Below are 13,304 nucleotides of genomic sequence, written 5' to 3'. Positions count from 1 at the left end.
ACCATCGTTAGATATATTGTTTCCACAACAAAAATATTATTTAAGGATAGTTAAATAAAATTGATTTTATTTCAATAACATCAAGTAAATAGATGAATGGAAACTTACTACATTAGCATTAATGTAGTAACTATATCGGAAATTTGAGTTATCAATACTCTAGTCAAAATGTTTCAAAATGAAATCAGAAATATTCAAAGTTAATATGCGGGACTGTGCATACATTGTAAAGGTCTTCGCTATTCTTTACAAATTTATATAATAAGGATGACCTTTGTTTATTTTATTGCAATAAATTCCTCAAATTTTAGTAACTTCCCATACATTCAGGTCATTCGAATATGTATCACAATGTATGTAAATACCCAAGATTACGAAGAATTCTGTTGTTGTTTTTTCGAGATGCAAAATTTCGATTTTTATTGTGTGATTTTAGCTGGTGTAATATTATTGTTATCTCAACACACATGTGCTGTTGCAATACAATGCAAATTAGCGATGCTGAATTTAAATTCGATAATGCTTGAGAATAACTGACAATGCAACTAATTGTATTATACAAGATAATTGCCAATTAGAGTAATAAGTTCGGCTATATCAATCATTTCTTCCATTTCGGGCATGACGAGCAGAAAGGAAGCGATCAGAAATCTCAGAAAAAAAGGACTCGTTTTTTAAAAAGACCACCACAATGGATTATATATAAATTGGGTGTTATCAGAGTTTAATCCATTCATCATTTTTTTGCAGCAGAACTCCTTACGGAATCCCAGACATCATTAACAGACAAAGCAAGCTCTTCAATGCAACCTAATGCAATATTTATAAACTTCTTTATTGCTTTTTCTTCCTTCTTGACCATTTTTTCGAATTATAGATATGAAGATTCTTTAATTCGCTTCAGCGTCAGAATAATAGGACCGAAAACACAAAAAACATTAACCATAAAACATGGTGGTATCAATGTCCCTATGTTCAAATGGATAAGGTTTTTTATCAAAATGATCCGAAAGTGATTAACTATGCCCTGATATCAGGTCGAACATATACAGAACGAGCAATAGTTCCGAGCAATTACATAACTCATAGTATGGTTTATGTTACATTATTTAAAGACGTTTTTGTTTCGAAAGGTCAGATCTCAGATGAAAAGCGAAGTTTTAAGACAATTTATCAGGACCATGGCGGTCACACAATGATGCAGACAACTGGAGAATTATTTGAATTAGTTTATTATATTCAGTATTTTAATATGTATGGCCACAATATTCATGATTTCCTTTGTGCAATGATGCTTGTTCCACAAGATTTGGTTTCAAGAGGCTTCATGGTTAATTCCCCTCCGATGTATCGAGAAATTACTCAAGAAATCTTAAACTTTTTAGGATATAAAGTGACGTTTGTAGATTTGTCACAACAAATATATGTTCACTCCCTTTGGCTGATAAATAGTTTAGAATATGCTCACGGCTACACTGCAGGAGGCCTTGACAGGCTACGAAAGCTGATAAAAACAAAAGTCAACTTTAATAAAATCAAACCTACAAGGTTTGTGATCAATGACAGACCAAAGGGAAGTGGAAGAAATTTCGATGATGTTAATAAGCTTTATGAAGCCATAAGTAGTGGTACAAAGATTGATGAAGGCTGTAAATGGGAAATAGCTGATTCTCAATTCTCAAGTTCTGTAGAAACAATTGTTAAGTTTTGGCAATCATTGAAAGTTCTTGTTGCTCCTTGCGGATCTGGTATTTATAACTCAATATTTATGCATGAAAAGTGTGGAATGTGTTTAATGTTCACTACTCAGGTAGATGAACCAAATCTTCAGCTTTGCGCGAATTTAAGATTTTTCTTAATTGGAGTTATCCATCCTAAAACTCCACATAAAGGCCCCGACGTTTATCCTGTGGATGTTCCTGCAATGGTGAAATACACACAGAGAGTAGTTGATGCCGTTAATGCAAGACATTGGACAACAATGGAAGATGTTGTTGTTCATTTTCATGAACCAAGTTACTTGAATTCACCACCTCATGAATTTTAGTAACTTCAATTTATACTATGTTTGTAGAGAAATTTTCGTGTTATTTTTTGTGTTTCAGCATAAATTATGTATTTACTTATGAAAAATAAGCATTTTATTCATTATCATAAAGATATACCATAACAAATTGATAAAATTTTAAAAAAGTGTATTTTAGTACGTTATTTCGCAAGAAAAAAAATCGTTCGCAAATCAAAATTGAAAGAAAAAAATTGTTTGCACTTTTTCTGACAGTAAATATAAAAAAAGAATTTTACAGAGATGTGGGTGTTTATTCTTTAATAAAGATTGTTTATAATAAGTAGTTTCTTCCACTCTACTGGGAAATATGGTTAAATTTTTGATTTGGGCCGGGATTCCAAAATTAATTTGGAAATTTCGTCTCCTCTCTTCGTTTCTGGTTTTGAGGCATAACAATGACGCACGGAGAAGCCCTAACTCCTCTGGATGGCTTCACAAATACTTTTACTGGGTGGGTATGCGACGCATTCCATTTAGCATGGTCCTTCTATTTGAGAAGTTTATTTTTTACACCTCTGAAAATTCTTTTTTTATTATCATTTACTGTCGAAAAAGGTGCAACAATTTTTATTTCAATTTTGATGTCCGAACGATTAAAGAAATTGTTTGCAATTTTTTAAATTCTCATGAACAACTTCAAGCGGATTTTTCTCAGTAATAAAACTCCAAACTTCTCTTAATTGTGGAGAGAAATTGAAGTTTTCTTCATGCATAGTAGTTTAGTACTTTGTATTTACATTAATGTCAGAAACAGTGTTGACATATATGCAATTTAAAATCGATTCCATTTATACTTAATAATAATATGTCCAATTGTTCTATTCTTTCAAAATATAAAGCTCTACAATGGAAATTGTATAGCTTAAAATTTAATAATCTGCCCCGATACTTTGAACGATGAAAATCGTAAACCACTGCAATAAAATTAATCCTCAATTGTTGTATATATTGATATCTTACTCTCGTAAAAATCTGCAAGACCGTTTTCGCGAAAAAGTCATTTTACATACATGCGTTACTTAGTTAGGCGATTGTTCTAACCTCAACAATAAAAATAATGCAAAATACTGAAAGTCTAGATATAGTTAATAGACTCCAAATATTGCTGCTGCGCTTAAAACAAGATTTAACAAATTTGTCGATATTCACTCAACAAATTGAAATTTCATCAATAAAGCAAAAACAAAATGAGTTACAAACGGGAACATGACGAATTTATCTACTAAAAACTAATTTTTAACTAATATACAACAAAAATTCACGATTAATCCCCGAATTGCAACAAATAACTTAAAGATATTGTTTTACGTTGCTTACAAAAGTAAACTACATAAAGTTTTTGAAGTAGAACCTTTTAAATACGCTCAAATAAAAATCTATTCTAATACCTTTTCTCTTTTTTTAAATAAATATATTCTCATTCATTCCCTAAAACAAACCATTATATGAATATCATGAAATATGTCAATAAATATAAATTATAATAATAATCCAAAATATTCATATCAGATATGGGAAAAAAGACATATTTTGGAACAAGCATCAAAAATAAATAATATTTGTAATTCCAAAATTTTTTCATTTTGCAAATTTTCATGGAAAATTCATATTTCTTCTCTTCATTTTCAAATTTTTGAATTTTTTTTGGAATTTTGAATGAAGAATTGAGAAACCTAATATAGATGGTTGTTATCTCATATGTGAATATGTTCGTTTTATTTCACAATTTGGAATTTTCTCATATTTTCTGGTGAAATTGAGTTTCTATCACAAGTTTAGATAGCATATTTAAGGACAGATTACATGAATTTATATTTTCATCAATATGGTATATTGAAATAGGAGATGCTCAATATTACAATGTCTTTCTTAGAATTCCAAATGTATTCAAATTTCCTGAAACTACAATTTCTGTAGTTACTAGCTACATATAGGAAGCAATGCACAAATGTCTAGTAGATGGTATATCATTTTATCTCGCAAAATGAGTATCTTAGGAAAAATTCTAGATACTTTTTCAAAACATACAATAACGCAAGATCTATTCTGTAAAACCGATTAATAGTACAAATATGTTTATTTGCAAGTCAAAGAATCAAATGTTAATTTTAATAATATTTCCTCGAAATCCCTCTTGCAGTTTTCTTCCATTCTTCGTCTATTAGTCACCGAGTACCTACATAGTCTAAATCCATTACCAAAATCAAGAAAGCATCGTTACGATTTTGTTGACCTACCTTTATTTTAGTGGGTATTATTCTGGCCAATGCCCATTTTTAAACGATTTAATATTGACCATATCAATAGCCGACTCAATGTAAAAATTTAGATATTATTTTTTTCGTTATTCAAACTTTGATAAATTTTAGTATAATGAATGATTTTGTTTCGTGTATGATAAAGAAATGAAAAGCTTAATTAATATCATTTTGCATTTTTTCAAGAATGTTAGAGTACATCTACATTAAAAAATCGGATTCGAATTGCGATACTGCATCAAATTGTTGCACATCTGATAAGGATCTCAAAAGAGTAAAGTTAATTTTTTTGTGTTTTTTTAAATCTTTGAACTCGGAGGATATCTTAAGTTTTGAGAAAGGTACATTCACTATTTTTGACAAAATTTTAAATTTTCATGGGGTTGTAAATCTTATAATAACTAGATGAATAAGGAATGAATCCCAGTATAATGTGCATCATTATATTAAACACTATATGTAAGGCTAATGATTCTATTAACACTTATGAAGATCTATAGTATTTGAGCAGATAAATTTGATAATTTCCAAAACTCTTATATTTCAAAATTAAAGTGTGCGAATGCATTTAAATGAGAGCAAAAAGAGATTGATGCTGTTAAAACTAGGTGTTAATTTGCAATTATTTCGCATCACAAGAACTACCCAGTAAATTCGGCTATCTTTCTTTGCAATTATTCTCCATTATACATATAATATAATGGTTAAGGTTTGAAGAAAAGTTACTAGAGAATTATTGACTTTTGAAATAATGCAGAATTTTACTTGAAGAAATCATTAATTTATGAGTTCCAAATTGCTAAGCATGACGAAGGATCATTAAATTTGCTACAATTAAATACACTTATTGCAGAATTAAGATTTTTGAAATTAAAAGTTTGAAATATTGCCTTTTTGAATAAAAATTTAAATTTTATTATATAATCATGATAATATCTTATAGAAATTAAAAGAAAATATTTTAAACCATTCAAATATTTTGAATGTCTTATCAATTTAAAATATTAAAAGATAGCTTGATTTTATCATCATTAGTTGTTATCAAAGTTTTCTTCTTTTGATGAACAACAGTAAATGATTTGTTAATTACTTGTCTTCCTTTTTCGCAGCAAAATCGACAGTTATGATGATAATCTTGCTGTCAATTTTGAAACTCTCTGATTTACAAGTAAGCATTCCTTTGGAAAAGCAGTCCTATTCTGTTTTCAAGATATTTTAAAGCCTCCATTTCATACAATGCGCAGATCTATTCGAAATTGCAAGAACTCTCAAGAAAAATGCAGCAGCAAAGAAGATTCCATAGTTTCTAGCATCAAAAATTTACAACCTTAATACAACAGTTAAAGAGAAGCTCGAAAAGAAAATATTTAACCATAAAGCTGGAAACCATTCGATATCTACTATTGGATCTAATAAAAAGTTAATTATAACATATTTAACATGCTATTTGTTGACTTTGTTCCATTATATTACCATATATATCTTTTTGAAATCTAAAATATTTTTACGATTTTAACCATGTGTTGTTGAAACCATATATCAATCTTAGCTAAAGTATAGTTTATGAGTCTGTCACCATCTAACGTATGAATTTTCAAAAATGTCAAATATGTTCATTTTTTCTGTAGATTCAGCCATAATTTCACGTTGTTATACTATTCAACTATTATTTAATATTTTTATCGATTTAAATATATGATGAGATGCTTAGTTCTCCTGGAAATCGATTTTTAATCGCAATTTTAACTTTCCAAAAAAAATTCAAAAATAAAAATCCCTCTCAATTTTCTAAGTTTTATAACTCGCCAAATCTCTAGCCAAATTTTTTTTGGCCCGTATAAATATTGTTAGGCACTATATAGGGATGCTATTTATCCTATTTTCATCCCATTTTACTGTTATTGCCTAGTGAATGTACCTTTGTATAGTTAGCCACGCATGACTCATTTTTGATTTAAATCTTTATTGAAAACTGCCGATCATACAAAATTTTCAATTATCAGAAATTTTATGGAACAGTTTATACAAAGAGGTAGGGCAACGATAGAAAATTTTTGGAAAAAAAGTTCGGAGATCTTAAACGTATCATATTCCCTGCATGGTTTGGTATCTTCCGCCATTCGTTGTGCCAAACATATTGACACTTTCCAATAATTAATTTATGGTATGAGTCACAGAGTTAGATTATAAAAAGAAAGTAAATAATTGCAATTAGAAATCATATATGTCGGAAATCAAATGTTGATGAGCAGAAACCTTTTACTCATCATAAAAGAGATAAATCACTAAAGATTTGTATACATTAAAATTTGATATTTGGTGCTCGAAAACTGTCTGATGGGACTCCTCCAAAATGAACCAATCTATCGCTGAGGACCAAATTAGATGATGTGGATGGTGTATTCTCTAATTCTAACTTAGGAAGAATGGGAACAAAACGAATGACGACAACAACATGTCAAACATAGATTAAATATCTATGAATCAATAAAGTATACGTGCATTGAAGGTGATAACGATCACTTGAGGCTTATAACTCTTTGACTAAATTATGCAATAATTAAATATAATCATTTTTATATTTTTATACTGATGGTAATTAATATACTATCCTGCTTAATAAATGGTATGATCAAATTTGTTTGAAAATTTAATTATGTATATGAAACTATGTCTTCTATATAAAAATCAAAATTTTCGGACGAACCTAGATTGAACCTTTATGAAAATCTATCATTTTTGTTAATTGAGTTAATATGAATCTTTTACATATGTATATATAGCATTGATAGCTTATATAATCATGGTTTATTCCATATTAACATATTTTTTCAGTTAAATTTGTTAATAATATCATGTAACAAATTAATTCAAGATTAGAATGTCTACAAAATGCTAACAAATAAGAACAAAATACGATTTCTCGACTTAAATTTTAATATGGAGTAGTTTTTCGTTTAAATCTAATTAAAAATGAATAAAAACTTATCTTGTACTATTTTCATTCAAAGATTTTAATAATGTAAATCATGCATTTTCATAATTCAGTACAGTTCTTTTTAGAATTAAAGTTGATGAGGATGATATTTGTGATTTAAAATAATTTGTTAATGTTCACCTTTTATTCATCACCTTGTGGTATGCCCTAAAGCAATAGCATTATCAATTCTGCTGAATTGATCAACTCAAAATTCCAAAAAAAATTCAAAATTTCAAAAATGAAATTAAACAATTTGAATTTTCACATGAAAAAATCAATTTCGAAAAAAATTTGGAAAATCAAAGTATTTGATAATTAGTCAAATAATCAATTTACATCGTTTTTACTCATAAAAAACAACTAATTTTTGATTTTGATATCATATTTGATAAATACTCATTCCAGAGTTGACGTAATGTATTAATTATTGTTAGAGATATTGCTTTCGCAGCAAAATTCTTATTTCATGAAAGAAAAAAAAATGATTTTATTCCAACAAAAACAAGTAAACAGATGAATGGAAACGTACTATATTTTCATAAATGTAGTAATCAGCGTGTCAGCTTTTGTTTATCATGTTCGAGTCAAAATGTATTAACTTGTAATAAGAAATATTCGAAGATTATATGAAGTATTGAGCATTCTTTGTAGAAATATTTGTAATTCATTACTAACATATATAATAAAGTTGTTTTTTTTTCCTTATTGCAATAATTTTGTCTGATTTTAATAACTTTTCATGTATACGAGTTGTGTGAATATGCATCATAATATGCGTAAATATACTTATTTGCGACGAATAATGTGGTTGCATAATGGAGGTGCTAAATTTTGATTTTTAATATGGGGCTTTGGTATGTATAATCATGTTCTTATCTCAACGTAGGAGTATTGGTGCAATATGATTAAAATTTACGAGGTTGATCTTAAATTGAATAATTCTGGAGTATAAATCACAATGCAGCTAATTCTATGTTAAAGATAGATACAGATTGTAGTAATCAATTAGGGAGTACAAATTCATTCTTTCATTTCTGTCGTATTGAGCAGAAAGGAAGAGATCATAACCCTAGGAAAAAAAGCCCAAATTTGTCACTTTTCATAGTACGTTAAACTCAATTCGCTCGGCGAATGCCGAGCACACGTACTCATCATTCAACATAATATTCTCATTCTTTGGTTATTATAGTGCCAGACAACACAAGATTTCAAAGAATTACTTGAGTTTTCAATTAATCTTAATCCGATTTTAGATTTATCGAGAACTCCATCATCACAATTACATACTTCAGTGCGGTAACTACAATTATCCATATACAGAAGGAAGTTCTTTTCGAACAACTCATTTGGAGTCTGTTTTGGAAAGAACTTCTTTCTGTCCGACTTAATTTCATAGTTCCTGATCAACCAAAAGACAGAAACCACACACTATCTACTTAGGAAAGGAGTTCTTTCTAAATCTTCCTTAAATTGAGATTTTACGAGAGATAACCCTTCTATTGCACTTAAAAATGAACATTTTGATATCTTTAGTATCACACATGGTCATATATAGTATTTCATCTACATGAATACATTCATCTTTCGAAGTCTCTCATTAAATGGGAGGCTTCGAAAGATGAATCGTTTTATTCATACAACTTTAAATCTCGAACACATTTAGAGAGTGAGTATATCATTTTATTCTTGTTTTGAGTTTATTCTGATTCAAAATTGCAGTGAAAACAGAAGTTCACACATCATATCTGAATGTGAGCTCATCTATACTTCTACGATCTCAATACCTCCACTCTAAGCATAAGAGGTGAAGTTATATAAAAATTATCAGATGCGTTGAAGTCTCAAAAGAATTGCCTGAATGCTTGTTTCATATTTGTCCAAGTAGTTTCAATGAATAAATGTATTGTTTTTTATAATTTCGATTTATTTTTAGAAAATATTCAATATAAACCTTTATTGTGTTATTTACATCTCATAAATTCTCTGTCTAAATCATATAAAAGCGCGTTTTACCCCTATGAATCAAGAAATTCATTCAATATTCATGGTATATTTATTAAATTTATACGATTTACTAATAATCAATATTATATCCTCATAAATAGCAATATATTTTGGTAATCTATGATAATCATATACAATATTTGAAATCAAATTTTCATTAGTTTAGGTTCCTTGTTAATAGTAAACCATTATATTTATTACTAATAATAAAATCTATGTGTCGTATTGAAATTCAATAAAATTACTTATTCGGTCCAAAAAAACAAATTAGATAAAATTTTTCTTTTTTTATGTAATTTTTGTTTTTCATTTTTCTCAAGATCCTAAGTTATGTTCTAACTTTTGACATCATATCCTATCATGCTAGGCTATATATTATAGCATATCCAAAAGGCAAGGAAATCTATCAGAGAAGCCTTTTTGACCTATCGTTGCCCTACCTCTTTATACAAACAAAGTCTTAAATTATGAAGAAGCATTAACAACAAAAGTATCATTTCTAAAATTAAATTTAAACCAATTCATGAAATCGGTTATATTAATATTATAGTTGATCTGATCACTTATTGTATAGTATCTGTAAAAATCTTGGTGTAAGCATTCTGTGTTCGTGTACATAGCCAAGTGTGCAAATGACATCGATCTTGGACCAGTTTGTTCTGGGTAATATCCGTTCTCTTTGACAGGAAGCATTTCCACAATTGTTGTATTTGTTCCAGAAAAGAATTGGTTATAAAAAGCTCCTCCATGAGGCCCAATTATGTATCTCGCGGTACTGAATTTATTGATTAGTGCTGAAAGTGTCTTTTCTGGAGAATTTTGATCGTGAATGATGACGTTTTCGGATCCGAAGATTTTACTGAGATGAGGGACAATGTCATGGAGATTTTGAATGATTCTACTACCTCTTCCGCCACTCCCTTTGCCTCTTGGCAGTAAAATGACTTTAGAACGTTCAGCTATCGGTATCCTCATTAGCTCCTGGTACCAGTCGAAGAAATAATGATGGACAACTCGAGTTGCAGTGCACATGATAAGTAACTCGGCACTAACTTGCTTTCCATCGCTTTGACAGTTCTGGCGCGACTTGTAGCCGAGTTTTTCTAGAGTTTCTATCGTTACTGGATTGCAGGCTGTAGAAACAACAGTTATCATTTGGGGAGAAATACCTGTGGCGAGAGAGCCAGCGGCGTAATGCGGTAACCCGTTATCAAAAAAGTGTTGGAAGTAGTTTATCTGATGGCTGCCGACAACTAAGGCCGTTCCTTTGATTTCTGGATTATTAACGGTCGTAGGCCATTTGCAGAAGTTTAGATGATGAGAAGAGTTGCTTTTGCGACAAGAATGAGCATTAGAAAGTGATGAAATTCCATTTTTAACAGTCCATACAACATCAATATGCGGAATATGGAAATCTGAGTAATGTATATGATTTTCCTCTTGTTTCCAGAAAAGGTCTGTCTGTTTCGGAGTTAGACCTTTCGGAATGTAACTGTCAAATGGTGGGAGATAAAGGAAATACTCCTTCATGAATCCACTATCGAATACTGTAACAAAGATTTTGTGGCCAGCACTAAAGAATGTTTCTTCTGTTCTTATTGCAGAAAAATTATGAAGAACCTTTATTCCAGGATGGATTTGAAGTTCATGAACGCCCGCATCGTTTTGTGTGAAGTTAATATTACTGAAAGCATCGATAAATTGTTCCTGCTCCAATTGAAACATAATTGTTAGATTTAGATTTTGTTCTAATAGATAATCCACAAATATGAAGGCAAATATTAAATAAATAATGCAAAAATTCTTTACTGCACCGTAGTATAATCTGCTTAAGCTATTATGCCGATTCTCTTTGAAATAGCTCGAGTTAATAATAAGATTCATTTAAAAAGGGAGTAGGTGACAAAAGTGCATACTCTTAAATTAACCTTAAATGTTGATTTTTCGATATTTTCGGTATTAACCTTATTGTAAATTTTTCCGGTGATAAATTTATCACACTGAGGTTATTTTTCCGGTGAGATTTTTAACCTTGATTTAATGAAATTAATATATATAAATTTTATTATTTTTAATTTCGAATGAGTATAATAAAATATTTTTATGTGTTTTTGTTTTTGATGTGATTTGAATTTTGTTAACTCTTTTCAAAATCACTTCATTTTTATGATTTCGGTGGACTTAGAGGAGCTTATTGCTTTTGGTATTAAACAGGAAGTCAAGGGCGGTGTCCCATACAGAAGAAGAACGGGATCTCCAAAGCAATATGTCACTTATTCATGTTCGTATCCCCTATGCAAGGCAAAATTTAGGGTTGAAGAACAAAATGGAGTGTTTACTATAAGCAAAGTTAATGAAGAATATTGCCATCATATAGGAGTTGAAATGGGTTCACATTACGCGAGTAAATTTTATCAAAAATGGATCGAACTTTATATTAAAAACGGTGGAAAGCAATTTCTTGCTCAAAAAGCATTTTTTGATAAGTTCGGAATTGATACGAATAACAAAGAAACGATGAAACTTTTCGCGCAGTCTACTGATGCTTTAAAGCACAAATTTTATCGCCTTGATTAGATTATTGCACAAAGATTATCAAACGATCTTTACACTTCTTTGGAAGCATTTTTGAATAATTTACAGGAAGAGTGCCCAGATGATCTCGTTCAATTTGATTACAATAGAGATTTTTCCGAGTTTACAATCATATATGCACCTTTTGCTGCAAAAGAATTGGTGCATAGCATTGATAACCCTCTCCACGTCGATTCCACTCATTCTTTAATTAAAGGAAAGATCCAATTGTTTGCAGTAACAATGAAAACAAGTCAAAACACAATTTTCCCCTTTTGCTATTTTTTAGTGAACCCTCAGACATCTGAAAAAATTCAAGAATGTTTGGTGAAATTCTGTGAGTTTGCGCACCTGGATCCACAGCATTGGAGCGCTGACTGTGCGCTAAACATTGCTCGCGCAATTGAGGATGGATTTCCTCTTGCGCAGCTCAGTTGGTGCGCTGTGCATGTTTTACGCGCATGTGCAAAAGTTGGAAGCTATTTTGACAATCCACAGAATTTTGAGAACTTCTATTTAGCAATGGACTTTTTGACATTACGTGCAGATGCAACGAATGCAGAAAAGCTGGCTGAAGAGTCTGATGAAACATATGAGTTCTTGACAACAATGTTAGAAGAAGAAGAACCGCGCGCTTTGAAGTATTTCGATAAACAATGGAGAAGAACCAAAGAACATTGGATGATGTTATATCGTGGAGAAGGTGATTCCACGAATAACATTGCGGAATCACACTTTCATCAATTAAAGCAAACATTTTTCTTGGGTAAGAAAAATGAGCGCATTGATGACATCGTCATAACTCTCATCACTGTTGTGATTCCAAATGCGATTATTAAGGTTCAAGTCGCTAATGTTTTGAATGAAGAAAGAGCAGTAAGAATTCTTACAAGGGCAGGTAATCAGATTGTTGAGCAAAGAGCTTCAAAACACGATGAATGTTTGAAATTAATTCAACACATTTTGGAAATTGTCGAAAGCCGAAGGATTGAACCTAATGTCCTTATTCCATCTTTGAAGGCAATATTAAATTTGGCACAAAGAAGTTTAAAGGAAGAGTAAGCAAGATTAGATAATTTGGACTTTTTTTAAAATTAATGAATAAACAGTATATTTTTGAAGTGTAAGCTTATTTACCTGAAGCTATATTACTTAATATAACATTCAAAGTATTATTGCTATTTATTGGAGAACAAATTTATGTAATTTTCACATGAAAATTGATAAATTTGTATTTCCTTATGATAATCAATTTTTGTATTTGTAGAGAGTCTCCCTGCATGATATCAAGACTTGGCTATTAGTCTTTATCCATTTTTGAAAATTGTATTGTAAATTGTAAGAATTTCCGAATACTACTACTATAAAATATAATTGCTTATCAATGTATATTCTCCCTGCATGATATCAAGACTTGGCT

At 30.1% G+C, this 13,304-nt stretch overlaps 1 protein-coding gene and 1 pseudogene across 2 annotated transcripts, besides 3 other annotated features; one reads left to right on the top strand and one right to left on the bottom strand.

Moving 5' to 3' along the window:
• Positions 1 to 4,663: 4,663 nt before the first annotated feature.
• Positions 4,664 to 6,250: a mobile genetic element.
• Positions 6,251 to 8,410: 2,160 nt separating this feature from the next.
• Positions 8,411 to 8,458: a mobile genetic element.
• Positions 8,459 to 9,775: 1,317 nt separating this feature from the next.
• On the bottom strand, positions 9,776 to 11,035 carry TVAGG3_1061640 (protein of unknown function, DUF563 family; the record flags this gene model as incomplete). The annotated part of the gene is made up of 1 exon (XM_051256026.1): positions 9,776 to 11,035. The coding sequence occupies one exon, from the start codon at positions 11,033 to 11,035 to the stop codon at positions 9,776 to 9,778; it is 1,260 nt and encodes a 419-aa protein (XP_051081600.1).
• A 168-nt stretch (positions 11,036 to 11,203) lies between these two features.
• Positions 11,204 to 13,304: part of a mobile genetic element that runs on past the window's edge.
• Positions 11,477 to 12,946, top strand: TVAGG3_1061630 (annotated as a pseudogene). Its single transcript has one exon. A coding segment is annotated over exon 1 (1,470 nt).

This window comes from Trichomonas vaginalis, chromosome I (genome assembly GCF_026262505.1).
Source record: "Trichomonas vaginalis G3 chromosome I, whole genome shotgun sequence".
Taxonomy (NCBI): Eukaryota; Parabasalia; order Trichomonadida; family Trichomonadidae; genus Trichomonas; species Trichomonas vaginalis.
Note: the sequence above shows the minus strand (reverse complement) of the source record. Positions and strands in the feature narration are given on the sequence as shown.